Below are 27955 nucleotides of genomic sequence, written 5' to 3' on the forward strand. Positions count from 1 at the left end.
TTGTCTGTTCATCTGTCTGTCTCTATCTGTTTTTCTCTCTCTCATTGGCTCTCTGACTGGAGTCTGGGTCCCAGCCCAGGGATGAGGTGGGAAGGGAAGTGGTGGACTTGGGCTTGGTCAGCCCTGGACACCAGTCCTCGCTCTCATCCCAGCCGGCTTTCTTCGAGGCCAGGACCCGGTGATGGTGTCGCTACTCCCGCCGCAGTCTGACGTCACGCTGCCGAGCCCCACCAGACTGGAGGGCGAGCCCCAAGGGGACCTCATGCAGGCTCCGGGCCTCCCAGGCTCACCAGCCCCACAGAACGTAAGTACCTGGCAGCTGGGCCTGGGCTGAGCCAAGACCTGAGGGCTGGGCCGACCACCCCCACCCCTGGGGACCTCCCTGCATCTGCCTCATCCCTTCTACCAGAAAACAAGTTCCCACAGACTCCCAGATCCAGAAGTGTTCAGGTCTGGACCTCTGCTTGTCCCTTTAGTCCGCGGTTTTCCCAGGGTGGGGCTGTGCCTCCATCCAACTGGGAGCGACCCCCTTTTAGGGGCAGTGTGACCTCATCGGATGGGGACTTCCAAGGGCAGGCTGTGTCTCCTCCATCAGCTGGGGGCTCCCCAGAGCCCAGCCACAGACCCTTTGCCCTGGCACAGAGTCGGGTCCTGGTACAGCCTCTGCTCACAGGCTCTCTACCCTCTGTCCATGCCAGAAGCACGCCGGCTTCAGCTGCTCGTCGTTTGTGCCCGATGACCCTCCAGAGAGGGCACCCTCACTGCCCCCACACAGCCCCAGCATCGCGTCACCAGGTCCCGAGCAAGTCCACTGCCCCGCCGGCCCTGGCCTGGGCCCCTTCCAGCTCTCACCCTTGGACAAGTACCCCGGCTTCGGCTTTAAAGAGGGCCCAGCAAGCAGCCCTGGGCGCTTCCTCAAGGGCAGCCACGTGCCTTTCCACCCATATAAGCGGCATTTCCAGGAGGACGTCTTCCCGGAGGCCCAGACCGCCCTGGCCCTCGATGGACACGCCTTTAAGACCCCAGGGGCGCTGGAAACTTTCGAGGAGATCCCCGCGGATGTGGGGGAGGCTGAGGCCTTCCTGCCCAGCTTCCCAGCCGAGGCCTGGTGCAACGGGCTCCCCTACCCGAGCCAGGAGCACAGCCCCCAAGTCCTGGTGAGTACCAGGGGCCAGTGGGCATCCGACCCACCCCGTCCCAGTTCCCAGCAGCCCGGAACGAGGCTTCTGGGCTCAAACCCCCTGCGATCCCTTTCTGGACTTTTCCTCTCAGGGTCAGTGTGCACCAGGGAAACAGCAAGCTCAGAGAGTCAGGGTCTCTCAGCTTCATGCTGGGCCTCCAGGTCAGCTGGGCGCGGGGATGCCGACCTGTCCAGCATGGAAGGGGCAAGGTAGGGAAGGCTGCTCAGACCAAAGAAGCTGGAATCTTCCCAGAGGCCCCTGAGTCAGGGTCCCAGTGTGCAACTTCTCTTTGTTTAAGTGTCAAGAATCCCCAGCCAGACCTACACGCCCATATGCAAATGTGAGAAGAAAAACACATTCCACAGGCCAAGAGAAAGGGCTTAGGGAGGAGCCACAGAGCATAATATTCTCCTCCCCAGTATCAGCATCCTGAGTTGAGAGAGGACTTAAGTCTTCTCAGAGGACACTTCCAGGTCCCATTCTTTGCCCAGAGCGGGGCCTGGGTGTCCTCAAAGAAATACCTTGGAATCTCAATGTATCCTTCCACAGCCAGACCCACAGGCTGTGTGACCTTAGGCAAGTCAGTTAACCTCTCTGAGCCTCATCAGAAAAGTATGGTTAACAGTACCTACCTCATAGGCTTGTTGCCTTAAGAAGAGGAAAGCCCAAGGGAGCTTGCTCCCCACTCTCAGCCTGAGCTGTGCTGCTCCAGACACCCACCAGCAATCCTCACCTCTTGCTTTCAGGCAGGCCCCCCCAAGCCACACCCAACAAAAGCCTGTTTCCAGGCTTAGAAGATAGAGAGGGGCTGGGCACCTACCAGTTGTGGCCAAGAAGGGATCTGGTTCTGGTTCTGGGGCCCTTTGATGGATTCTCCTCAGGCCCACTAAACATGACAGCAGTGCACAGTGAGGATACCATCATATAAGCTACTGCCCCTTAAATGACCACCCTGGTCATTGTGCCAGGTCTTTCTTTCAAGGGCCCTTTTGTGGTGGGTTTTGGGTTTTTTGGCCATACTCATGGCATGTGGAAGTTCCCAGGCCAAGGACTGAACCCAGGCCACAGCTGTAACCAGAGACATACAGTGACAATGCCAGACTCTTAACCCAGTGAGCCATGAGGAAACTCCTCAAGTGCCCCAATTAGTCCTCTAAAGAGTTCCCACTATCCCCTTCAGAGGTCCCATCATGGCGCAGTGGAAAAGAATCCAACTAGGAACCAGGAGGTTGTGGGTTCGATCCCTGGCCACACTCAGTGGGTTGCAGACGCAGCTTGGATCCTGTGTTGTTGCTGTGACTGTGGTGCAGGCTGACAGCTGTAGCTCTGATTTGACCCCTAGCCTGGGAACCTCCGTATGCCATGAGTGCAGCCCTAAAAAGAAAAAAAAAAAGAAAGGAAAAAAAAAACACAAACAAAATAAACTGTTTCCACTATCCCCATTTTGCATATGATGAAACTGAGGTTCAACAGAGGTCAAGTGACTTGCCCAAACTGTCTTGGCCTATAAGAGATGAGGCTGAGATTTGAGCCCATTTTCTTACACACACACACACACACACACACACACACACACACACACACACACACACGGTAGAGAAGAGCTCCAGCCCAGAGACCCACAGCAGGCTGGCCATCTCACTGAATGACCCTGGGCACATCATGTCCCCTCTGTGGGCTCAGCCCCATCATCTACCAAATGATAGGGTTGGACATGGTGTTTGTGGCCCTTCTAGGCCTGAGATTCTATGATTATGGTTATCTCTGCATCGGCAACCCCAGGGCACACCCAGAAAGAGCTCACAGCTGATTGGACCCTCTGGGCCCAGATGCTGGTTCCAGAAGCCCCTGGTAACCCCAGGAAGGACTGTCCATCTGCTTTTGGCCTTGTCTACCTTCGGGTACCTACCTGCATGCTCCTTCTGGCCCTACTCGGGGTAGAGCACTACGCAAATCCCTGCAGGCTCCATGTGGGGCTCACAACCCATGGGAAGCCAGGCTCTGCCCACCCCCATCGGCAGCAGCAGCAGGCTCCTGTGCCAGAGTGAGAGAGGCCACGGGGCTCCAGCAGACCAGCAACTGGGTAGACTCCCCAAAGCAGAGCAAAGCAAAGTAGACTCTGAGTGAGAGATGCCCAGAGCAGAGAGAAACTCACTAACCCCCTTCAGAGAGCCCACTGGAGCTCCCTTGAGCTTTCCCAAAGCAGTCGGGCCTTGGGGCCCCCAGCTGGACCAACCTGTCTGGCAACTTCCTGTTCTCGCCTCATCGTGGCTCTTCGGTGGGAATTCTAGAGCAGTGGTCCTTTGCAGACCTGCTCTGAGAGGCTGGCAGCTCTGAATCAGCAAGCAGGCCCCAAGCCAGGCTTGGCGAGCAGGGTCAGGCAGTGCACCTTTGTGCCATTCCAGGGAGACTCCTGGTCCTACCCAACCTCAGTGTGACCGCTGACAGTGTGTCCTACCCCCACTTCTCTGGACAACCCAGCCTCAGCCTCTCGCCCGCAGTGGGGTCGGGGGTAGGGAGCACTGGAACTTCCGGCCCAGCTCCACCGCTAACTTACTGGGTTTCCTCGGGAAAATCCTTCTCTGTTCTCTGTTTGTTCTCCAGGAATAAGTTTGAGGGAAGCAAAGCAGGGGATGCTTTTGTGTAAGGCTCAAGACACAGAAGAGATGAAGGAAGGAAAATAAGGCCCAGCCTGGTCATCTGTTTGTTTTCCTTCCAGCAGGGGTCGGAAGTCAAGGTCAAGCCCCCAGCTCTGGAGAGTGGTCCCGGGGTGTACTGTTACCAGCCTCCCTTGCAGCCCATGTACTGTCCTTCCCAGCCCCCCTTCCACCAGGTGGGTCTGGGGCAGGTGGGCAATTCCCCCCCGGGTCTCAGGATATTGTGTGTGGGTGTGGTGTGTGGGTGTGTATGTGAGTGTCTACACCTGGATGGACAGGTAGGGGCAGCAGGGCCGGGAACCCGGAGTGGGGAAGACGGGCTCATGGGGAGGGAAGCACCTGCCCTTCTGTAGGGTGGGGCTTGTCCGGGACCTCAGCAGGACCCGAGATGTCTCAGGGGAGACAGTGGGGTTGAGGGTGGGGCAGGGCTGGATGTGAACCAAAAAGGGAGAGAGGAGGAGAGAGCTGGACAAGGACTGAGCAAAGAGGAGAGGAAGGAGTGGGGTGACACATAAGGCTGAGCAGGGCAGGGGTCAGCCACCATCTTGTTAGGTGGCCTTGGCCTTAAACATCCTTTTAGCCTAGACGGGGTAGGACCAGGAGTGAAGTCAGGGGCCTTTGCAGCTGGAGGCTCCAAGTACCTAGCATCGTTGGCCCTACCCCCGTCCCCACCCCACTGCCCAGCCTCCCGGGTGCACAGGATGCCAAGTAAGTAATTGCCCCACACTGGCATGGATGGAGGTTTTTAAAAAAAGAAAGAAGAGAGCCCCAGAGCAGCCAGGCAGCTCCCAGGAGTCACCAGGCAAGACAGAGCAAGTGGCTGCCCAGCGCCCAGCTCCATCCACCTGCAACCTGGCACTGAGACAGGCCCTGCCTGTGGAGCAGGTTCTACTCCCAGCTCTTTGGCATTGGCCCTGATCTTGGCCAAGCCAGGGAGGCAGGCACATGGGCGGGTGTGTGTGTGGGGGGTCAGACTGCTTGCTTTGTGGGGGGAAAGAAGAGAGGGAGGGGGACAGGGGGAACACGTGAGGGGTCATCCTCACTCCAGGAGGAGCCTGGCTGCAGTGGCTGAGCCATCCTGCGGCTCTTGGGCTGGCCCAGGGAAGGGGTGTCCCTGAGGCAGCCTGACCCATCAGGGACTGAGCCACTGCAGGATTAAGGGGCTACCAGATCTTGGACGGCCTCACCATGCCCAGTCCTGTCTCCGTGCCCTCTGTTTTCTGCACCCCCCTCCTCGAACAAGATGGCCGCACCCAGGACTTTATGGAGCCTGCAGCGTGGGTGACTCAGGCACTAAGTGTCTCTCGGGTGACCTGGAAAGAGCACTTCAGCCTGGAGCAGATGGGGGAGTCAGAGTCTCCTACCCCCCTCACCCCCATAAAACACATCCCTGGCACCGAAGCCACTCCCTTTGCTGTAAAACCACCTCCTATCCTCACCTGCCCACCACCATGACCGGCCCTTTCAAAGAGCCACTGAAACTCATAAAAGGTGGCAGTGCCCAGCAAACGCCCAGGCTGGACACCCCACTTCCGGCCCCGCTCCAGGAGACGCAAGAGAGGCCTGGAGCACCTGCCCAGAAGAATACAGAAGCCAGGGCCACCCTCCACCCTCTCTAGCCCAGCTCCTGTCCTATCACCATGGCAACCAGAGTACCTAGAGGCCTGAAAGGGAGTCACAGACCCTCAGATAGCTTTGCCTTTGGAGCCCATGACCATGGGTGGTGGAGCACACGGCAGAAGAATCTAGCCTCTCTGGATGTATATGAATGGGGAGAGGGGAACCCCTTCCTTGGGAAGACTGGTTACCATGGCAACCACTCTGCCCCTTTGACCTCTACAGTACTCACCAGGTGGCAGCAGTTACCCTGTACCCTACCTGGGCTCCTCACACTATCCGTACCAGCGGATCGCACCCCAGGCCAGCACCGACGGGCACCAGCCTCTCTTTCCAAAACCCATTTACTCCTACAGGTGAGTTTCCCATCCCCCTGGCATAGAAGGGAGAGGGGTGAGAGCATCCTGGGGAACTGGGGCATGGAATCCTTGAGGTATAAAGGTAATGGCAGGGGTGGAAGTCATGCTCAGCGCACTTCCAGAGGATGCTAGAGAGAAGATTCCAGTATGGGAGCAGCGAGATAGACTAGCTCACCTCTGACCTGTGGTCTAACCCTGGGGAGCCATGTCTGTGGCTCAGCTCAGCAGATGCTGGTACCCTGGGGTGAGTCTGCTAAGTTCTAGCTTCCTGGGGCCCAGGGCCTGGGTCTGAGAATTTAGGGATGCTCCCCCCTTCTCCTCTCTCCCCAGATAGAGAGAGAGGCCCCACCCCAAAGCTCTGCTAGAAATAAGTGAGGGCCTGTGAGATCAGCTCAGTTATCCATCATCTATCAGATCTGGTGCAGCTTCTCTGGGGCTGGGGTTTTAAGTGCTAGGCCAGCAGCACCCAGCCCATCTGGAAGACCTTCCATTTGAACTTTCATTCATCCAATCAACATTGATACTCGATGTCCTGTGTGCCAGGCCCCATCAGCCAGGGGGAGCCCAGGAGAAGAAAAGGGACTTAAATATCATCCAGGAGCGCAGAGAAGGGGTTTGTGGGAGTTCCTGTTGTGGCTTAGCAGGTTGAGAACCTGACATAGCGTCGATGAGGATGCGAGTTCAATCCCTGGCCTCTCTCAGTGGGTTAAGAATCCCACATTGCTGCGAGCTACGGCATAGATCGCAGATGTAGCTCGGATCTGGCATTGCTATGGCTGTGGCGAGGGCCTGCGGCTGCAGCTCCCATTCAACCCCTAGCCTAGAAACTTAAGCAGGTGCAGCCTTTTTTTTTTTTTTTTTTGTCTTTTTAGGGCCGCACCCATGGCATTCGGAGGTTCCCAGGCTAGGGGTCTAATCGGAGCTGTTGCCGCCCCCACCCCCGCCAACGCCAGTGCCACAGCAACACCAGATCCGAGCCGCGTCTGCAACCTGCACCACAGCTCACGGCAACGCCAGATCTTTAACCCACTGAGCAAGGCCAGGGATCGAACCTGCAACCTCATGGTTCCTAGTCGGATTCGTTTCCGCTATGCCATGACAGGAACTCCAGGTGCAGCCTGGATGATACAGAAATTCAGTCCTTGTAGTCCAGTAGAACTGGATTCAAGAATTCAGAACTGAGTTCTGAATTTACTGGCTGTGAAACCTCAGACAAGTTACTTAATCTCTCTGAGCCTCTGTTTATTTATCTGTTTTTTTTTTTTTTGGTTTTAAGAATAGTAATATTCAAGCCTTTGGATGGATTAAGTGAGGGGAGGAATATGCTTGGCACACTGTAGGGGCTGGAAAAACCTTAGTTCTGTCCCTTTCCAGCCAACATTCACACGACTGGCTGAGGGCTGACTGGTAATGACAGCTTCCATTTAATGAGTGTCTCTTATGTGCTGGGCATCATCCTTAATCCTCATGACTCTGAGGTAGCTATTACTTTCTTCACTTCAAAGCTGAAGAAACCAAGGCTCAGAGAGGTTAAGGCACTCACCCAAGGTCACACAGCTAGTGAGTGGCTAAAGCCAGGACTGTAACCCAAGTCTCTCAGACCCCATGAGACCCTCATATATCAGTAATCCCCAACCTTAGTGGATACTTTCTCATCTCTTCTCTAGACCTCATAGGGCCTCTCACCCATGAATTCTGCCGCAGGCTAGTCTTCTTTGACTACTCCAGCTGGGGCGGGGGTGGGGTGGGGGGCAGGCCCCATCAGAAGTTCAAACTCTCAGAGCTTTCTCTGTCCTCAGCATCCTCATCTTCATGGCCCTTAAGAACAGTAAAACCGGGAGCCTTCCTGTCAGCGAGATCTACAATTTTATGACGGAGCACTTTCCTTACTTCAAGGTGAGCCCCAAATCCACCCCACCCCACCACCCCCAACTCCTGGTCAAGCCAGACCTCTCTGGACCAGAGGAGTCCATTGGGAGGCAGGAGATGAGTTTGAATGAAGGCCGGAAGAGGCCATGCCCTCCCCCGATGCTTCCCTTTGTCTCCACTTCAGAAGGACCAGTCTGTGTGGGAAACAGAGAACTCAAGCCATTCACCCAAGGTCACACAGCAGGCTTGAGTCAGATCTCATGCTGGGAGAAGGTGGGCATGGCAATCCCCCTAGGCTTCCAGGAGCACTCCTCTACCCCAAATGGGGAGAGAGAGCTTGGGAAGAAATGAGAGGTTCTTCCCGCCCCTGACCCCAGGATTCTGTAGGGCTGGAGGAATTTGGGTAGGAGCTGGCCAGCCAAGATGACACAGGATGCTGGGACTGAAGGACCCATTGCCTTCCCGGGAGAGATTAGGATCTGCCTCTGTGGGTGGCAGGCTCAGCTGCAGTTCTGCCAGAAAGCGGGGTGTGGGTTTCATGGACTTAGAGTATCCCAGGGAACCGGCTGGTTCACCCGACCTTCCCACGGACAGGATCTAGTTTCCGTCACCCACAGAAGGGGCTCCTGGAGCTCTATCAGACTCCCTCCTGGAGGAAGGACCAGATGCCCTTCTCTGCAGATGAGCAAATCCATCAGAGAGTGTGATCCATTTACTCGAGGCCAAAGAGCAGGTGGCATCACTCACTGGCTCAAGCGCTCTGGCTTCACGCACCACCTACTTCCCTTATCTGCATGCTCCCCAGGGTCTCCAACAACAAGAACAAAAAAACCCTTCTCCTGGGGTGGGCGCAGGGGAGCTCAGAGCCTGTGTGTGAGGAGTGCCTCCTCCAAGGCCCACGCCCTGCTGGATGCAGTCTCATCTGCTACCCAGGCAGAGGGCGGGAGCTGAGGCCCAGATAATCCAGCACTCAGCTCCACCTGCCAGTGGCTAAGTCCTAGCCCCAGCATCTTCCTGATTGTGCTGCCTGGGGATAAAGTGAGGCTGATAGTCAAACAAGTTCGTACTTGCTGAGCAGCCAACAGCTGAGGCGTGGGGCAAGCTGGCCAGAGTACTGACCAAGAATGAAAATGTGTGGTCACCCATCAGAGGTTGTGGAAGGGAGAAGAGAGGGGAGGAAGGCTGTCACTGGGATTCGAGAAGCATCACAGCCGGTATCCAGGGCTGCCTCTCTGTACCCCAGCAGGTCAGGGGACCAAAGTCTCCCGGACCCCTAAAGCTTGTGGAGGGTCCCCTAGGGCTTCAAAGATCCAGGCCAGAGAGAGAGAAGTGAGGGCCCTGCCCCCTTCCTCTTAGCCTTTCCTCTCTGCCAACTCCCAGCCCGGCCCCCGGCCCCTCCCTGCATCTCATCTTCCTGGCTTAATTATTTTTCCTGGGAGCCGTGTAATCCCTGTTTTATGGGGCTGAGGAGTGAAGAGGTCTGACTGCTTTTTTTTTTTGGTTCTAGTTGTTGTTCTTAGCCAGTTGCATCATTCCCTTACTCCCGAGTTTACATTTGACTTCAGAGAAAAAGCATCTGTGACGATGGGCAGGGCCCCGGATGGTGAAGGCAGTCCCATGGGGTGACCCGGGCGGGGCCCTTAATGAGGGAACAGAGTTGGAGTCTGGGCTCTGTCACCCTCTTTGTGTGATCTAGGGCTAGACTCTTTCTTCTCTGGACCTCAGTTTCCCAATCTGTAAAACGGTCCGGTTGGACCAGTTGGCACCTAAGTTCCTTCCAACTCTGACCATTCCCCCCTGACCCAACGAAGGGACAAGGTAAAGGATCCCCTGCCCCCACCCCAGTTGAAGGTCACTTTTCTGGGCAAGGCCAGAGTGGACCCTGGGGTGGGCAGCCCTCATGCCCAAGGCAGCTGAGATGGGCGTCCTGCAGCCCCGTGAGTCAGGGACATGGGACTGGGGAAAATCCCAGCCACTGGACATAATTGCTGGTGCCGACCAGCCCTCTTCCAAACAGGAAGTGGTTGGGGTGGGGGCTTGGCATCCCAAAGTCACAGATTTATGGGGCCGTAAATGGGGCCGGTGCCCATTAACTCTGCCCACCAGGCGACAACAGAGCCTTGACTCCCAGTGTAGGGTCTGTCGTGGGAGTTGAAGGTGAATCCCAAGCTGGTGGGGCTGGTGGCTCAAGACTCCTCTCTCATGACCCTGGAAGCCTGGAGGGTCATCTCAACCAGCCCCCTGCCCCAGGCCAGTGGTCCCTGAGAAAGGCTCCAGCTGCTCCTGCCCGCAACTTGCAGTGGCGCTGGCATCAGGGCCCGGTTCTGCTGGACATGATTCAGCCTGGCTGCTCCCTGGGGCAAGAGAGCTGGCGAGGAGGGAGTGGCTGCCCCTCATTAGGCAGAACCTGAGAGCTGGTGGTGGGGGGAACCTCACCGGCCAGAGCGGGCACTCCGCCCGCAGTTGGCCCTGGCTGGGCCCAGGACGGTCACAGAGCCTGGGACACCGCCGAGGGTGGGGGAACGGGGCGGGGGGAGTACCCACGGGCACCCCCACCACCGCCTCTCACTCAACTGAGTCAGCCTAATGGTTTTTACCACCCTCCCTGGGCACAATTACGGCACTGGTGGCATGACCAGGCCTCCTAATGGTTGTTTATTCTGTTGGCACGAGCACCCCCCGCCTGAGGGCTGGCCTCCCCACCAGGGCACGCCCCCCCAGGCACATTCAGATGAGCACTCACGCCCACACACGTACCCAGAGAGACTTTCTCACACACACACTCATCCTCGGGAACACGCACGTCCTCACACTCAGAGGACTTCACGGACCCAGACCCCAGAGATGGGCTCACAGCAGGGCGACGCAGCGCCAAAGGCTTCTGCATAGTGAGTCCTTCTCCAGACAGGGGTCCCAGCACAGGCCCGAAGACCCAGAGGGGAGTGTCCCCCCCCCCGCCCCCCGTGTGGGGGAGGGGAGGGGCCCCTGTGGCATCCACCAGCCCTGCCTTTGTGAATCACCTTAAGACAGTCCTCTGGAGGGGGTGGGGGTAGGATGAAGGCAGATTTTAGCTGATAATAACCTTGATCAAGGAGTTCCCACTGTGGCTCAGTGGGTGAAGACCTGGACTGGTATCCATGAGGTTGCCGGTTTGATCCCTGGCTCTGGGTTAAGGCTCTGGCTTTGCCATGAGCTGTGGTGTAGGTCACAGACATGGCTCAGAGCCCGTGTTGCTGTGGCTGTGGTGTAGGCCGGCAGCTGCAGCTCCCACTCAACCCCTAGCCTGGGATCCTCCGTAGGCCACGGGAACAGCCATAAAAAAAACAAAATAAAACAACGGTGATTAAGGTTCCTGCCCACCCCTGTCCCAGCACTGAAGGGGACCAAGTGTGGGCTGGGTGCAGAGGAGCACGATAAGCCCCAGAGTGGGTGGCAGCTCTGTGCCCAGATGGTGAAAGGAGTTTTCTGAAACCCTGACCGGAGCCTGAACTCTTGTCTTGCTCTGCTCCGGCAGACGGCACCTGATGGCTGGAAGAATTCTGTCCGCCATAACCTGTCTCTTAACAAGTGCTTCGAGAAGGTAGAGAACAAATCGGGAAGTTCCTCTCGCAAGGGCTGCCTGTGGGCCCTCAATCCGGCCAAGATCGACAAGATGCAGGAGGAGCTGCAGAAGTGGAAGAGGAAAGACCCCATCGCCGTGCGCAAGAGCATGGCCAAGCCAGGTGAGGCCCAGAAAAGAGAGAGAGAGAGAGAAGCTGAGCAAAGAGAACCGATGAGTGGGGAAAGAGCCTGGGTTCGGTTCCAAGGATGGGAGTGTTTGTGGGGAAAGGAAGGTCTCACCTTGTCCCTCTCTCTTGGGCCTTTTCAGAAGAGCTGGACAGCCTCATTGGAGACAAGAGGGAGAAGCTGGGCTCCCCACTGCTCGGCTGCCCCCCACCTGGGCTGACAGGCTCGGGCCCCATCCAGCCCCTGGCACCTCCAGCTGGGCTCTCCCAGCCGCTGCACTCCATCCACCCAGCTCCAGGCCCTATTCCTGGCAAGAATCCCCTGCAGGACCTACTTGGGGGGCCCGCGCCCTCCTGCTACGGGCAGACATATTCGCACCTCTCACCGGGCCTGGCCCCTCTCGGACCTCCGCAACCATTGTTCCCGCAGCCAGATGGGCACCTTGAGGTGCGGGCCCAGCCGGGCACCCCCCAGGACTCGCCTCTGCCTGCCCACACACCACCCAGCCACAGCGCCAAGCTGCTGGCTGAACCTTCCCCCGCCAGGACCATGCATGACACCCTGCTGCCCGACGGAGACCTTGGCACTGACCTTGATGCCATCAACCCCTCTCTCACCGACTTTGACTTCCAGGGTGAGCTGGGGTGGGGTAAGCGGAGGTAGGGCAGGACTGGAGAGGGGCAGCTGGCAGTGCGGCCCGTCCCCTCTAAGTCTCTAGGCTTCAGCCTGCTCACTGCCCAGTTGCAGGTCAAACTGGAGCAGAGAAGGCCTGAGCTGGGGGCGACGAGGGGTGGGGGTGTTAAGGGGTGAAGAGATATGTCCCTGCTCCCATCTCCCTCCTCCTGGCACTCTTGAACGTGTTCCATCTGACCCCATCATCAAACCACTCTCGCTTCTGGGTAGGCTGGAAAGGGCCCGAAGTTCCGCTCCATACTTGGTGGTGAGCGACTGAGTATGAACATTGAACGGAAGCAATTGCATGTCCTCAGAATTCATCTTCTAACGCAGAAGGAAGAGAGAGATCTTCCCCCTGGAAGAATGAAGTCCTCAGAGCTAGGCAGCAGGTCCCAGGAAGAGGTTCTATCTCTTCCGTTCCATCCTGACTGCTCCATCTCTGCACGTGGCTGACCCCACCCATTCCCAGCTAACTCTAGTGCACCTCCGGGCCCTGGTCCTGGCCATACAGGGCTTGAAGAAAGGTGCAGATCCAGGCCTTCAGACCCTTTGCATACACTGGGGTAGGGGACATCCACAAGCAGGTGGGGACAGCCAACCCTTAGAGGTCTCCCAGTTTGCCCAAGAGAGAGCCCAAGTCTCAGGAGGCTATTGCTAGAAAAGGGCAATGAGGAGTTCCCATTGGGCTCAGCGGTTAATGAACCCAACTAGGATCCATGAGGACATAGGTTCGATCTCTGGCCTCGCTCAGTGGGTTAAGGATCCGGCGTTGCCATGACCTGTGGTGTAGGTCACAGTCGTGGCTCGGATCCTGCATTGCTGTGGCTGTGGTGTAGGCCAGCAGCTGCAGGTCCAATTTGACGCCTAGCCTGGGAACCTCCATATGCCACAGGTGTGGCCCTAAAAAGACTGAAAGAAAGAAAGAAAGAAACGAAAAGGGCAATGAGAGCCTCATCCCTCTCCCAAAGAGGGGAGCAGGGCTCAACAACAGCCTCAGGAGAAACTATAGATACTGTAAACATTTACACACACACAAACACACACACACACACACACACACACCCGTGAACTGCCAGGCATTGTGTGAGGTGACTTACACGTGCTCTCATATGGGCCTGTAGGATAGGAGGGATTGCTGAACCCATTTCACAGATGTGCACCAAGGTTAAGTAACTTATCCAAGGTCACTTAGCTAGAAAGAAGGAGAGTTTAGGATTGGCAGCCAAGGTCAGTCTAGGGTTTAGTTCCACCCCTCCTCCTCCAGACACTGCAGCTCTGATACCCAGGGAAGGAGCTCCAGGCCCTGGCCCACCATGATGCAGATCACACGACACACAAAGGAGGATCAGGCGACAGAACCGAGTCAGTGCTTCCTGCCTTTGCTCCTGTCCCTTGGGCCCCACAGTGGAGGAGGTCCAGGGAGCCGAGCCCAGCCACCTCATTGGAGCCTACAGTGCATTGTTGGCAGATCCTTGGCCTGGGCTGCAGATCCACCTGCCTTGAGAGCCAGGGCAAGAGCCAGGGTGAAGAAGGTCCCTCCCCACAGTAGCCTTGGAATGCACTGCAGCTGCAGCAACCTTTCCAATAGGCAGCTCTCAAATCCTTGCCCCTCCCCAACCCCTCTAAAAACGATCCATGGAAAAAAAAATTTTTTTTTAAAGGAGTTCCCATTGTGGCTCAGTGGTAACAAACCCAACTAGTATCCATGAGGATGTGGGTTCGATCCCTGGCCTCATTCAGTGGGTTAAAGGATCCAGAGTTGCCATGAGCTGTGGTGTAGGTCACAGACGTGAGTCGGATCTGGGGTGGCTGTGGCGTAGGCTGGCAGCTGCAGCTCTGATTTGACCCCTAGCCTGGGAACTTCCAAATGCCACAGGTGCAGCCCTAGAAAGAAAAGGGAAAAAAAAAAAAGCCGCAGAGCTCTGGGCTCTGGGCTCTGACATTCAAACTGTCCTATGTGGGAGGAGGAATCAGAGAGGTTCAGCAGCTCCCTGGGGTCACACATCTAGCGCCAAATGTCGGTTCCCCATTCAGCGTTACCCCAGTCCTGCTCTCTTTCGCACATGAGAGCCGTGGAGTAGGGGGCATACAGGGCTCCTTGGTGCCTCCAGTGAAACCTGTTTTCTCCTCCAACCAGGAAACCTGTGGGAACAGCTGAAGGATGACAGCCTGGCCCTTGACCCCTTGATACTGGTGACCTCATCCCCGACATCCTCTTCAATGCCACCCCCCCCACCCCCACCCCACTGCCTTCCTCCTGGGCCCTGCCTGGCAGAGACAGGTAGTGGGGCAGCTGACTTGGCACCACCAGGCAATGGGGGCTCCGGGGCACTGGGTGACCTGCATCTCACCACCCTCTACTCGGCCTTCATGGAGCTGGAGCCCCCGCCCCCCACGGCCCCTGCTGGCCCCTCTGTGTACCTCAGCTCCAGCTCCAAGCCCATGGCCCTCGCTTGAGCTGTGCCCCGCAGCAACTCCAGCCTTTGCCTGGCCTGGCAGTCCCAGCTGGCCGCCCATGCTGGGCCCACCTTGAAGATCAAGGAAGGAACACACTCCCTGTCCCCTGTGCCACTAGGCCAACTTGTCTGTTCGCTGGCAGCCGGGAGTGTAGAAGATGCCACCCAGGTTCTGCCTCTCACACATTTCTGCCTCCTGGGACGCCAGCTCCTCACTCAGGGCCTCTGAAGAGCAATGTCTGGGCAAGAAGACCACGCACTGTCCTCAGCTCACACTCACCCACACTTACGCCCTCGTGCACGTGTGCCCGCACGTACGTACACACAGATACATGGTCAAACCTACCCTCACCCACCAGGAAACATTATATTCAAAGAAATCAGGATGTTCCCTTTGTGGCTCAGCGGATTATGAACCCAACTCGTATCCATGAGGACGCAGGTTCGATCCCTGGCTCTGCTCAGTGGGTTAAGGATACGGCATTGCCATGAGCTGTGGTGCAGATCACAGATGCGGCTCAGATGTGTGGCTGTGGCTGTCGCATAGGCCAGCAGCTATGGCTCCAACTCAACCCCTAGCCTGGGAACTTCCATATACTGCAGGTGTGGCCCTGAAAAAGCAAAAAAAAAAAAAAGAATCAAAACTACATCCCAGAGCCTGACTACATTGGGGCAGCTGAGAACTGAGGGCTTTGGTTACCAAAACCCCAGGGGTCCCATTCCAGGTCTCAGACCACCCTGGGGCCCTATGTGGATGTCCACATTCTCCACAGGACTGGCCCCCTCCAGGCATGATCTTTTCCAGAAGGCCCTGTATTTATTCTCCCATCTTCATCCCAGCCGCCCATCAAGAAGGAAGAGATATGGAGTCTCTCTCCCCGAAGAGTGTGTGGTCCCCAGGGCACCATGCCAGGCTTTACCTGTCCCCCACGTAAGCTGTCTGGCTTCCCCTGGGATGACACACAGGAGGGGCAACATCCAGCCCAGGATCAAACTGAGCCCAATTCCAACACAAAGTGTTTGGAAAAACCCTTGCCCTTGGAAACTTGAAAGTATCCTTTCCTCCTAGGCCTGGGTGCAGGAAAAGCCCCTCCAGGCCACCACTATCTCACATCTAAGAAGTTCATGTAGTTTAAGTCCCAGCTTAGGAAACTCTTGCAGTTGTCTCAAGCAGCCTGGGCATTCGCAGAAGGGAAGCCTCATGCGGGCTGATGGGGCAGGGGGGCACCCACGCCCCTTCTTTTTGAGTGCTTGGCCAGCCCAGGATGTCCCTGGAGCTAGGGTTGTGACCCAGATGCCTGCCATGCCCTACCTGAGAGCCCAGCTCCTGCCACTTGGGAGCCTCATCATATCCTCGGCCCTGAGAGTGACAGTACCCCCAGAGGTAGGCCACAGGCTCAGATGAGACACAAGCAGAACCCATGATGGCCTGCCATTGTCCCCTGTCCTGGAAAAATAAAGCGAGAGCCTTGTGTTTCGGCTACCAAGCCTTCCTTTTTGGACCGCTCCTCCCTGGAGCAGAAAGGTCGGGACTTACTGACTGTAGATTCTCTGCGCCTATGATTCTACCCCAACCCTCACCCAGGACTCTCTCCAAATCCAGAGCGAGGCATCGAGGAGGACTTCCTGACCAGCACAGGGAGGATGGGGGGCAGGTGGGCAGGGCCTCTTTCCAGAACCTCCAGTGAGACGGGAGGCAGTGGCTGCCCGCCCAGAGAAAAGGGAAGGACGCCCTCCCCCCACACCTCTCACCTCCCTCTCCTTGCACAAGAAAGGGGCCGTGCCAACCCGTCCCCATCTTTCCCTGGCTGGGCCCTGGCTTCCACAGATGACATGAAGGGAACCTAGCCTGGTGCTGTGTGCACTGCCAGCCCTGGAAGGTCAGGGGCCCACTCAGTCCCACTTCCAATCCCATCACCAGGTAGGCTGTTGTCACCAAACAGCACCTGAGAGGCAGCCCCACACGCTGCCTGAGCAGGGATGGGGCAGGCGTGGGAGCCAAAAGCACACACATGGATCTTGAGTCTCAGAGCAGCCGCATGTGGGGCTGTGGTTTGTGCAGCCCAGTGGAGTTCTTCTAGGAGTTCCCACTGCAGTGCAGTGGGCTAAGAATCCAACTGCAGTGACTTGGGTCATTGCAGAAACATGGGTTCGATCCCTGGCCAGCACAGTGGGTTAAAGGATTCAGCATTGCCACAGCTGCAGTGTAGATGGCAGTATAGCTCTGATTTAATCCCTGGCCTAGGAATTTTCATATGCCACAGGTGTGGCGGAAAAAAATTCTTCCAGGGGTGAGGCCTGGGGTCCAGCCTACACCACCTACCTTCCCCTAAGGAAGCGCTGCAGAAGATCCCATTCTAGAACCCCATCCTACATCAGCACCTTACTTCCCAGGCGCTTTAGAGCCTGGCTACGGCCAGGGCTAGAGGGACAGGGTGGGGTAAGGAATGGGGGAAGGCATGGCCCGGCCAGTGCACCCAAGAGGAAGACACCCTGCCCCACCGCTGCTGCAGGACCAAGGTTTCAGGGGAGAATTTTACTGGGACCCACTTCCTTGCCTCAGACCCTCAGACCTGCGGACTCAATCTTCTCTACACCAGCAGCCTGGGCAGTGAGTGGGGACATCTCCCCCAGGAACCCTCAGCTGCATGGGCCCATTCAGCACAACTACGAGTGAGCTTGCCCACAGCAAATGAGACAGGTAGCAAGCCGATGAGACTTTGAGTCTCCTGTTTGTCGGTTTGTAACCAGACTGGCCCTTGGCCTTAAAACTGGGCAGCACTTTCTCTCTGAACTGAGCCCCGCACTTCTGCTCATATGCTGCCCCCTGCTGGCCAAACCTCACCACATGTTCAACCACAACTGAGTGTGAGCCGCAGTCTGGATGGATGCAGGGTCTGGAAGTGCCAGATAAGTGGAGAATTAACCATTTGGTTCAGGGGCTCTGAACCTCAGGGTTCTTAAAAACTGGTGAGAATTCATAAGTCCACGAACTCGTATAAAGAAATTACACTTTTGTTTTCACTCGTCTCTACCTCAAATTGAGCAGTTCCTTCAATTAAGGAATATCAGCAACCGTACACAAAAATAAACTCAAAATGGATTAAAGACCCAGATATAAGACCAAACACTATAAAACTCTTAGAGGAAAATGTAGGCCAAACACTATCCGACATAAACGACAGCAACATCTTCTCAGATCCACCTCTTAGAGTAATGACAGTAAAAACAAAAATAAACAAATGGGACCTAATCAAACTTAAAAGTTTCTGCACAGCAAAAGAAACCCTAAGCAAAACAAAAAGACAACCCACAGAATGGGAGAAAATCTTTGCAAATGAATCAACTGACAAGGGATTAATCTCCAAAATTTATATACACCTTCTGCAGCTCCATACCAAAAGAACAAACAACCCCATCAAAAATGGGCAGAAGATCTAAACAGACAGTTCTCCAAAGAAGACATGCGGATGGCCAAAAAACACATGAAAAGATGTTCAACATCACTCATTATTAGAGAAATGCTAATCAAAACCACTCTGAGGTACCACCTTACACCAGCCAGAATGGCCATCATCCAAAAGTCTACAAACAATAAGTGCTGGAGAGGGTGTGGAGAAAAAGGAACCCTAGCACACTGTTGGTGGGATTGTAAATTGGTGCAACCACTGTGGAAAACAGGATAGAGATTCCTCAGAAAACTAAACATAGAACTCCCATTTGATCCAGCAATCCCACTCCTGGGCATCTATCCAGAGAAAACCATGACTTGCAAAGACACATGTATTCCGATGTTCATTGCAGCACTCTGTGCAATAGCCAAGACATGGAAACAACCTAAATGTCCATTGACAGAGGAGTGGATCAAGATGATGTGTAGATATACACAATGGAATATTACTCAGCCATTAAAAGGAACAAAATACCAGCATTTTTAGCAACATGGATGGACCTAGAAACTATCATGCTAAGTGAAGTCAGCCATACAATGAGACACCAACATCAAATGCTTTCACTGACATGTGGAATCTGAAAAAAGGACACAATGAACTTCTTTGCAGAACAGATGCTGCTGACTCACAGACATTGAAAAACTTATGGTCTCCGGAGGAGACATTTTTTGGGGTGGGGGGATGTGCTTGGGTTGTGGGATGGAAATCCTGTGAAACTGGATTGTGATGATCATTATACAACTACAGATGTGATAAATTCATTGAGTAATATAAATAAATAAATAAAATAGAAGAAAAAAATTAACTTTGGCATTCATGAAGTGTAGTGTTAAAATGAGAAAAGGTGCTGAGAGAGAAATAATTTAAGACCAATGTAAAATATAAGCCAAGCTATCTATATCAGCTTTTATATTTACAGCTAGTGTAGAAAAATAAGTTATTGAATATGACTGTTTTCATCCTGGTTAAAGATTTCAGGCATGTATATAATTACAGCTGTCTTTACCTAAGAGTTGAATATTTAGATACTTATCAAAACTCAAAATTGTGAGTTGATTCTATCTCCTTAAATTTAGTTCTTCTATTGATACTGAAAAAAAAAATCTTTTACCAATATGCCAGGTTATTCTGAAGATAATATACTTTGAATTTACTAGGTAGCATTGAAATGGAGAACTGTAATTTGTCATACTTGGAGGGATATGGTACTTAAAGAAAGATAGAATTCTGTGGCACAAAAAATGTCTAAAAGCAGGATAAATAATAAAGTATTACATGAAAAAAATAGAGATAAAATGTTGATATTTTGTTTAAGATTGCCAAAAAAAAGCATACATATGCACACATTGCTCTTCTATTTAAAATATAAGTTTGAGGAGTTCCCGTCGTGGCGCAGTGGTTAACGAATCTGACTAGGAACCATGAGGTTGCGGGTTCGGTCCCTGCCCTTGCTCAGTGGGTTCATGATCCGGCATTGCCGTGAGCTGTGGTGTAGGTTGCAGACGCGGCTCGGATCCCGCGTTGCTGTGGCTCTGGTGTAGGCCGGTGGCTACAGCTCTGATTAGACCCCTAGCCTGGGAACCTCCATATGCCGCGGGAGCAGCCCAAGAAATAGCAGCAACAACAACAACAACAATAACAACAACAACAACAAAAAGAATAAAAATAAAAATAAAATATGTTTGAGACCTAGTATATTGAAATGTATAATTTGTTTACAGAGACAGTTGTATGATAGTTAAAGCTGATTTCACATATGATCAAATCCTGAATCTGCATTTCAGTGTTGGCAGAGATCCCAATATATTCAATTAAAATGTTGAACAAACAAACAAACAAAGAATATCAGCAACTGGGAGTTTCCTGGTGGCACCGCAGGTTAAGGATCTGGCCCTAGAAAAGGCAAAAAGCCAAAAAACAAACAACAAAAAACCCCTCAACTTCATCTGCTTTCCAGTTCCTTTATCTCTCACTTAAATTCTTACAATACCCTCGTCAGTATACCTCTGCCACTAGTGTGATAGTACATGGACTATGGAGCCAAACTCCCTGGATTTGAATCCTGACACTGCCACTTAACAGCTGCACGATGTTGGTGCAGCAAGTTAACTTCTCGGGGCCTGCATTTTCTGCAAAAGAGGCATAATCCTCAGAACTGATGGTAAACATTCTAAGTTAATATATAAGAAGCATGCAGGCCTGGACCTAACATTCAATATATACTGGCTTTTTTTTTTTTTTTTCTTTTTTAATGGCACACCTGCAGCTTATGGACGCTCCCAGGCCAAGGGCAAAATCAGAGCTACAGCTGCAGGCCTATGCCACAGGCACGGCTACACTAGATCTGAGCCGCATCTATGACCTACACTGCAGCTGGCAGCAATGCTGGCTCCTTAACCCTCTGAGAGAGGCCAGGGATCAAAGCTGCATCCTCACAGATACTATGTCAGGTTCTTAACCCACTGAGCCACAACAGGAACTCCACAGGCTGTTATTATTTGTCTCACTCTCTTCAGTCCACCCTTCACTCAGCTGCCAGAGATAATCTGATCAGGTCATTCCTGCCGAATCCTCCTCAGTGGCCCACCGGCTTCCTCAGGAGAAGCCCCAACCCTTGAACCACAAGGCTCCATAGCTTTGTCTTTTACACTATAAATATTCACCTTCTCAAATGCAACTGATAAATCTTGCCTCCAAATCTTCGCCTTAGGCTATTCCCTGTTCCTAAACGCCCTCTCCCCGTCTCTTCCCTTCAAAGTCATCCTAAGTTTTCAAGCCCCTGGTCCAAACACCGTCTCCTCCAAGAATCCTCCCCAGAACATGACTCTTGCTCCCCTGGATGCCCAGTTCATCTTACTCTGGGGACAGGTACCTGTTCCGTGTCTCACTCCTTTTGGCACCCGAGTTCAGCCTGGGTACTGGCTGTCAGCAAGGACTCCATAGAACACGGCTGAATTCCAGCGCTTCTAGGCCAATTAGGGTTAGATGAACGAACTCCTCAGCCTGAGAACTGGCACCAGGTGTAACCAAGTTCGTGCCTGAAACAGCAGGCAAGTTCTCCACTGACCTCAGTTGCTGAATTTCCTCCGTGAAGGAATGAAGACCTCCTCTGGGGCCGGGGTGGGGCTGGGGGCCTCTCCAAGGCAGCTGAGGGCAAGACGAGGCTGCAGGCCTCCGCCTCAGCCCCTCTCTCATGAATGAGGGCTAAAAGGACAAATGAATGGTCCCATGGCCTCTTGGGATCAGGGAAGGTAGGATAGAGGGCCAGGCCCCCTCCCCAACACCTTCCCTCCTAGCTTGTCGCAGCCTGTTCTTCAGGGTTGGCCAGGACCTTGGGCCAAAGCCTTCCCTCTCAGGGCCTGAGTCTCCGTTTTATCAAAGGAAAAAGCCATTCCATCTACAATACAGCCTAAATGCTGACTCTAGAGGCTGAGCGTGGTGTCAGGGTGCAGAGGATCCGGAGACAGAACCACATTGTCCTCCCCGCCCCTCAAAACCACCACCACACACACACATGCTGGCCCACGACCAGAGAGCAGCAAAGGAGAAAGAGTTTATTGAAAACTATATACAGTTGGTCCAGTCCCTCCCACGGGCTGCCCTCTGGCGCATCCCTCCCACACCTCGGACAGTGTCTCAGCCCCTGATGGTGGAGGCGGGGCTGGGGTCAAGGCCCCAACTCCCTTTGGAAGCTTGGCTGCCAGACCCCACATGGATCTTTGTCTGTGACCTTACAACTCTAAATGGCCTGTTGGTGGTGGGCAGGGGACAGGGCATGGGCTCCTGCCTGACCTAGTCAAAGCCTGGATAGGGGAACACTATTCTGAAACTTGGGCCCAAGAGGCCCAGCTAGGCTGACCGGAAGTCGTGGCTACTCCACTTCCCACGGGAGACCTTGCTGGACACGGAGGCAAACAGCCCCCCTACGCCCACCCCACGTGCCAGGCCCCCTGGGCTTCACGGACTTGAACTGGGGACATCAGGCACCCTCCCTCCCAACACTGACTCAGGGTCCAGGGCTCCTGAAACACTCTCCAGGCAGAAGACCTGGGGTGGAGAGGAGAGTATCGGGGTGGGCACAGCTGGGGCCCAGGACCCTCCTGGGGTAGGGGCGGTTTGGGGTCAGGGCGTCCCGCTGTAGGAATAGTCTGCTTTGTTGTGCATCACCAGCCGGTCATCCACGAAGTAGAAGCTGTCAGACTGTGTTTCATACGGGTGACGGATCATCTCGTTGACTGCAAGAGAGGCCCAGCCAGTTGGGGCAAAAATCAGCAGGGGCTTCAGGACTAGGGGACTAGGACAAGCTGAACAAAGAGTTCCCCCAGGCTCTGGGAGCCTCAGTTTCCCTCTAGGTGACATACGAATGGTGGCCAGACACAGGAGACCTCAGGTGTGAAGAAAGGGGCTCAGACCCCAGCGTGGTGTCTCTGAGCTCCCCGCCAGCCCTGCTCCCCCCCTACCCCCCAGGGCCCTGCACACGCACTCAGCTCCTCAGAGAGCGGGGGGAAGTCGTAGATGTGCTCGCAGGTGTTCTTGCTGCTGGGGATGCAGAAACCAAAGTGGAAGTCAAAGCTTTTGAGCAGCTGGTTGCGGAAGTAGTGCCTCTCAATCATGCGGAAGTTGTTGACAGGCTTGTCTCCCACTGTGAACTCCACCCTGAGTGACAGAGGGGGGCAGGGCTGAGCTGGGCCGCCCCAACAGCCAGCCTGGCTCGGGAGAGACCACCCCAAGAGAGGCTCGGTAAGAACTCAGGAAGGGCTCACTCCCGCCCTCAGACCCCCACCCTCACCCCCGCCCCCACCCCCTCCCCCCAGCCCCGTGACTCACGTGGCTCCCACCTGCCTCAGACGGAGGAAGGCAGGCGTGAACTGGTAGCGGACAAAGCGCCCAGCATTGGGGTCCAGGTCCCGTGGGTTGATGGGCAACCTCTCTGTAATGTATCCCAGCTGGGGCTCAGTGGGCTTCAAGCTGGGGCCCCCCATCTGTCTGAATTTATCTAAACTCCCCAGGAGATCCTAACGCACACTGAGGGTTCAGACCAGTGGCCGAATGCTTTCACCTAAGGGTTCTAGGTCAGCAGGTCACCAATTTCAACTGAGGTCCCCAGAGCAACAAGAAATAAAAAGACCTGGAACCTCTGAGACTGCAGTTCCCAGGGAGGCCTGCAGAGGGCAGGCTGGCAAAGACTGACGAGGCAGGGCAGCCCTCCCAGGATGTCCAACCCAATCAACCCAAGAAAAGGAAAAGAAGAGGCCCAGCCTCAGGCAGAGCGCCCCCTGCCTGGTGACTCCTGGGAAGGCTGGGGCCCACATCCCAGCTCTGCTCTGACTTGGTGGCCTGAGGAGTCCCTGGGCAAGCCCACTTCATGGCCCCTGTTCACCTCCCTCTGTTGATGGCCCAGCCAATCCACTCACCTGAGGCTGGGGGCTTCTTGATTTCAAAAAGGACAGTGCCTGAATCCATGTCCCGAATCTTGAACCTGACAAAGTCGATCTTGTAGATATTCTCCTCGGGGGAGCACAGGTAGTCTAGGGGAGATGGGCAACTGAGCAAGGAGAGGGCCTACCCAGAAGCCCCTGCTGCCCACTCAGTTTTCATAGGACCCTGAACTAGTCACCAATTTCTCTGATGCCTAAGGTCACTGTCTTCCAGAGAGAATTGAGCCCCTGCCCTGGGGGAGCCCAGTGTGGGGGAGCCATAGTTCTGCAATCAGGATCTAATGGGGACAAATGGTTCCATTCGAGTAGCCTCTGGGATCAGGGAGAAGCAGGGTGGAGGTCAAGGCCACCTCCCCCACACTTCCCCTCCCACCGGGGAGTTGAGAGCCCTTATTTCAGCCTCTGCTTTGCCAGCCCTGGCTTGATGACTTTCAGTAAAATGAGTCTCTAATCTGATGGGGCAACACCCCCCACCACCACCCAGCATGAGAGGGAAGATACAGCCCTGCTTTGGGGTACCTCACTCTAAGGTGGGAGACACAGCTCTACCCCAGGATAGGATACCGCCGTCCCCACCCCACAGCCGCCCCTGGCGCCACCTCTAAGTGTGTCAGGCAAGGACTTTCTCTGACCTGGGTAGTGCTAGGGCAGATGAACACCCCTTTCTCTGTTCCTCCTCATCCCCCGCCCCCCACGGGCCCCTCCTCTGCCCATAAGAGGCTTACACAAACCCAGCTCCCTTAAGCAGCTTAGCCAAAGCTCTGCTGACTCAAGCCCAGAGCCCAGACTACGGGGGGCAGGGGTGGGAATTGCTCCTATCCCCTGTTGATCTTCCAGCGGGAGGAGGTCTTAGAGAACACAGGGAGCCCCCTCAAAGGTCATCCATGCAGCTCTGACTCGAGCCACCCCCACAAGGCCAGGAAGAGGGTGTGGCAGGTGCAGCAGGGTTGTGCACGGGGTAAGGGGAGTCCTCGGGCCCAGAAGAGGAAGCAGGAACAGTGGTGGGTCCGCTTGAGGAAGCTCAGGAACAGCAGGGCCTGATCCAACCCTCACTGCTCTTGCAGCAACAACTGCAAGCACTCAGGGAAGTCCTGGCAGCAAATAGGAAGGAGCAGAGAGGTGCAGCAGGGGCTCTGATGCTGTCACCCTGCCCAGCATCACATCCTCCCCATAGAGGCCCGGAAATCACCCTCTAGGCCCCTGGGCCACCTCCCATTCCTCTGGGGCAGGAAGAGGAAGTGAATGTAAAGTTATTCTCTCTTCCCCAAGCCTGCGGCAGCCCCCTCCAGGAAGCCCTCCAGGTAGCCACCTGGCACGATGGGGTCCAGCAAAGACAAGAAGGCTTATGGAGGGGCCTGAGCAACAGCTTGTCCACCACAGCCCATGCTGGGGAGAGGATAGGGAGCAGAATGGAAGTAGGCAGCCCCTACCTACCTCACCCTGTACACACTTTATTTTCACAGAAAGTAAGCACTAATCCAGAGCTGCAGAAGGAAGCTGTAGGGCATAGGAAGTGGATATGACAATAGTGGGAACGGCATCCTAGTGGCCCAACTCCCAGCTCCCCATGAAGCCCTCCTTCGTCCCCCGTTTTCTAACTTCTGGGACCTCTCCTCTCACTTGAGAATGCCTTGCAGTCTGGCCTCAGTCTCTCCTGCTGCAAACTCAACCTTTCAACCCCTCTGTCCTTAGAGGAAGTGAGAAACAAGGATGCCCATGGTTCAGGACACCACATCCACTCCCTCCCTCTACCAGAGAAGGATAAGGCCAGGGACCCGGGGTCAGCCCAGATAAGGGGCAGCGTAGCCAAGGGTTCAGAACACGACTGGTCCCTTCCCCTCGGCCACAAATAACTTCCTAAGCTGGATTCAGCGCTGGGTAATCCGGGCAGAGCAAACCTCAGACCTGTGTGATTAGGGTCAGAAGAGGCCGTGGGGGGAGAGTCCTGGAGCCCTGTTCTCAACTTCTGCAAAGGAAAGGGCTCCTGTGAAGCCCTCTCCTCTACCCATCCCCCACAGATGTCGCATCTCAAAGAGCTATGAATTTCTTCCCAATTCTGAGACAAATGTACATGGGCTGGAAGCCCCCATAGCTGCAAAATAACCTCTAAAGTTACCTAGGACCTGGACAAGTCAGACCCTCAGTAAAGAACTTCTGCCCCAGGAGTTCCCATTGTGGCATATTGGAGATGAGTCTGACTAATATCCATGAGGATGCGGGCTCGATCCCTGACCTCGCTCCGTGGGTTAAGGATCCAGCATGGCCATGAGCTGTAGTGTGTAGGTCGAAGACACGGCTCGGATCCTGCATTGCTGTGGCTCCAGCTCCGATTCGACCCCTAGCCTGGGAACTTCCATATGCTGTGGATGTGGCCATGAAAAGCAAAAAAAGAAAAAAAAAGAAGTTCTGCCCCAGACTAACCTGAACCATAAATGCTGCTGTTGCCAATGACAGCCCAACTGGCACCAACATCAGACTAGTCCAGGTACCTTCCCTCTACCAGCGCCGGCTCAGGCAAGGCAGCTCAGCAGCTCTGGGGGCCCAGCCAAGAATGGCTGCCTGGCTTAGTGAGGAGGAAGAGGCTGGTCCCCCAGGGACCCAGATGCACAAGCCTAGACCTGCTGTCAGGTCCCCTTCACAGCTCTGACTGGAAGCCCCGGGCTCTGCCGTTCCTGCAGCTCCAGAGCTAAGGTCCACTCCAGCATTTGCCCCCCACCTCCACCGAGAGGCCCCAAGAGTTACTGTCACAGAGGGAGCCAGGGTAGGGTTACTGATCAATGAGGTCGAGGTAGAAAGCCACTGCCTCTCCAAATGCTGTGGTCTTTGACGCTCAACCACTGCCTCTGCCATGAGACTTCCTGGTCCTTGTTGCCTGCCTCTGGTCACCCCCTCCCCTGCCCTGAATGCCCAGTTGTCTGCCTCTCAGCAGCAGCTATGAGCAGTCCTGTGGGGCCCTCAGTACTATTGATAAAAGAGCCCTATTTACAGGGCATGCACAACGCCAGGCACGGTGCAAAATCAGAGGATTTATTTTCACAATAGCTCTGTAAGGTAGGAGTTATTATCCCCATTTTACAGGTGAATATGTGCAGAGAGGTGAAGTTATGAGCCCAAGATCATACAGCCAATTACACAACAAAGTTGGAAGTTCAGCTTAGGCAGGTCGAGCTCAGGAACTCAACCACAGTGGAGACTTGGCCTCCCAGAAGAGGTCAGGCCCTAGTCCAGGCTGCGGGGGTAGGGGGCATTAACCCACTCCCTTTAGAGAACCCAGAGCCAACCCACTGAAGTTTCCTCTTCAGGTTCTTTCCGGGGTAGGAGAATGGCTTCAGACTTCCTGGGGTGTCCAGGGTGAGGGCATTAATGATCAGGGAGACAGGAGGGTTTTGATACCACCCAAGTAACTCTGCCTCCACCCAGCCTCCAGGGTGGAGACTGAGGACAGACTGCCCTCAACCCCCCTCCTCGTTATTGCAGAGAAAATCTTCACAGGGTTCTGAGGACTGTGGGGAAGGGGTCACAGTAGCAGCTGCTGCCCACCTCCACCCTTGGAAAAGGGGGATAGACTCTTCAAAAAGGAAAGAGTCGGGTGGAAAGAAATCTCTACAGAGAGAAGGGGGCACAGAGAGATATCAAAGGAAGGAGGGACATGGAGATCTCAGGCCCAGAGGCAGAAGGATAGGGGACACCGGCCAGGGAGACCCGGGTGGGGGAGGGGAGGCAGGGGAGGGCGGGAAAGGGGGCGGGGGCCCGGGCTCCGCGCGCCTCGAGGGCCCTCTCTAGCTCCCGCCTGCCGGCGGCGTTCCCTCGCTTGGTGCTCACCGCCCGTGATCCGCTGCAGCCCCAGCACGTCCTCCGGCCCGATCGGCTGCTTCCTCTGCAGCAGCCCCGGCCTGGGCCCCGGGCCTGCCTCCGGCTCCGACTCGGACCCGGACCCGGATTCCGCCTGCGGCTCCAGCTTGGGCTCCACGCTTGGGCCCGAGGCCCCTGAAGCGGGCTCCGCCGCCGTCCCGGCCCCGCCGCCGCCCTTCTTCACCTTCATGGCCTCGCGGGGCCGCGGCTCGCCTGCTGCTGCCGCCGCGGCTGCCTGCGCCGGCTGGAGCTAAGGGGGAGCGTCCGCAGCCCCGCCCCCCGCCGGGGCCCAGGTACCGCCCCGCCCCCGGGGTGGGCCCAGAACTGGCCCCACCCACCGCCCGCCCACCTGGGCTACTCACCCAGGGCAGGGTTGAGGCTCGCTCCCAGGTTCACTCATTTTTGTTCCCACTTTTATCTGTAGGAATTTTAAGGCTACCCTCTCCTTACTCGCTGTACTCCAGCCGCTCCGCCCTTCTCTCCGCCCCTCAAAAGAGTTCCCGCCTCAGGGTCTTTGCCTGGGATGCTCTTCCCCCAGAAGGCCTCCTCTTGTCCTTCTAGTCTCAGCTCAAATACCTCTGCTCAGAGGCCCTCTCAAACTCACAATCTCAGGTACCAATACCAACCCCCAGTCACTATCTGATCAGCCTATTTTTTCTTTCTAAAGCATTAT

At 55.3% G+C, this 27955-nt stretch overlaps 2 protein-coding genes across 8 annotated transcripts in view; one reads left to right on the plus strand and one right to left on the minus strand.

Moving 5' to 3' along the window:
* The window catches only part of FOXN1 (forkhead box N1), a 30504-nt gene extending 14481 nt beyond the window's left edge, over positions 1-16023 (plus strand). For 2 of the 7 annotated variants that reach the window (XM_047758811.1, XM_047758810.1), the window contains 8 exons: positions 153-304; positions 699-1157; positions 3901-4014; positions 5681-5811; positions 7614-7710; positions 11198-11405; positions 11552-12043; positions 14222-16023. In XM_047758811.1, coding sequence (XP_047614767.1) covers positions 182-304; positions 699-1157; positions 3901-4014; positions 5681-5811; positions 7614-7710; positions 11198-11405; positions 11552-12043; positions 14222-14541 — 1944 coding nt within the window. In that variant the 5' untranslated portion in view covers positions 153-181 and the 3' untranslated portion in view covers positions 14542-16023. The remainder of the gene's footprint in view (positions 1-152; positions 305-698; positions 1158-3900; positions 4015-5680; positions 5812-7613; positions 7711-11197; positions 11406-11551; positions 12044-14221) is intronic. The other 5 variants (XM_047758814.1, XM_047758816.1, XM_047758812.1 and 2 more) reach the window with 5 other exon arrangements.
* Positions 16024-21525: 5502 nt separating this feature from the next.
* On the minus strand, positions 21526-27542 carry UNC119 (unc-119 lipid binding chaperone). Its single transcript, XM_047758102.1, has 5 exons — positions 27253-27542; positions 23407-23520; positions 22820-22922; positions 22476-22648; positions 21526-22227 (listed from the first exon to the last, which is right to left on the minus strand). The coding sequence occupies exons 1-5, from the start codon at positions 27470-27472 to the stop codon at positions 22115-22117; spliced, it is 723 nt and encodes a 240-aa protein (XP_047614058.1). The 5' UTR covers positions 27473-27542; the 3' UTR covers positions 21526-22114.
* Positions 27543-27955: the final 413 nt, after the last annotated feature.

The sequence above is a fragment of the Phacochoerus africanus genome, chromosome 14, assembly GCF_016906955.1.
Source record: "Phacochoerus africanus isolate WHEZ1 chromosome 14, ROS_Pafr_v1, whole genome shotgun sequence".
Lineage (NCBI taxonomy): Eukaryota > Metazoa > Chordata > Mammalia > Artiodactyla > Suidae > Phacochoerus > Phacochoerus africanus.

Excerpts from the sequence above, each read along its gene's own strand:
- UNC119 (XM_047758102.1), bottom strand. The coding sequence starts at position 27,472 with ATGAAGGTGAAGAAGGGCGGCGGCGGGGCCGGGACGGCGGCGGAGCCC. Across the intron at positions 23,521-27,252 it reads GCTGCAGCGGATCACGGGCG|ACTACCTGTGCTCCCCCGAG; the intron begins GTGAGCACCAAG and ends CATCTCCCCTAG. Across the intron at positions 22,923-23,406 it reads CAAGAAGCCCCCAGCCTCAG|AGAGGTTGCCCATCAACCCA; the intron begins GTGAGTGGATTG and ends GATACATTACAG.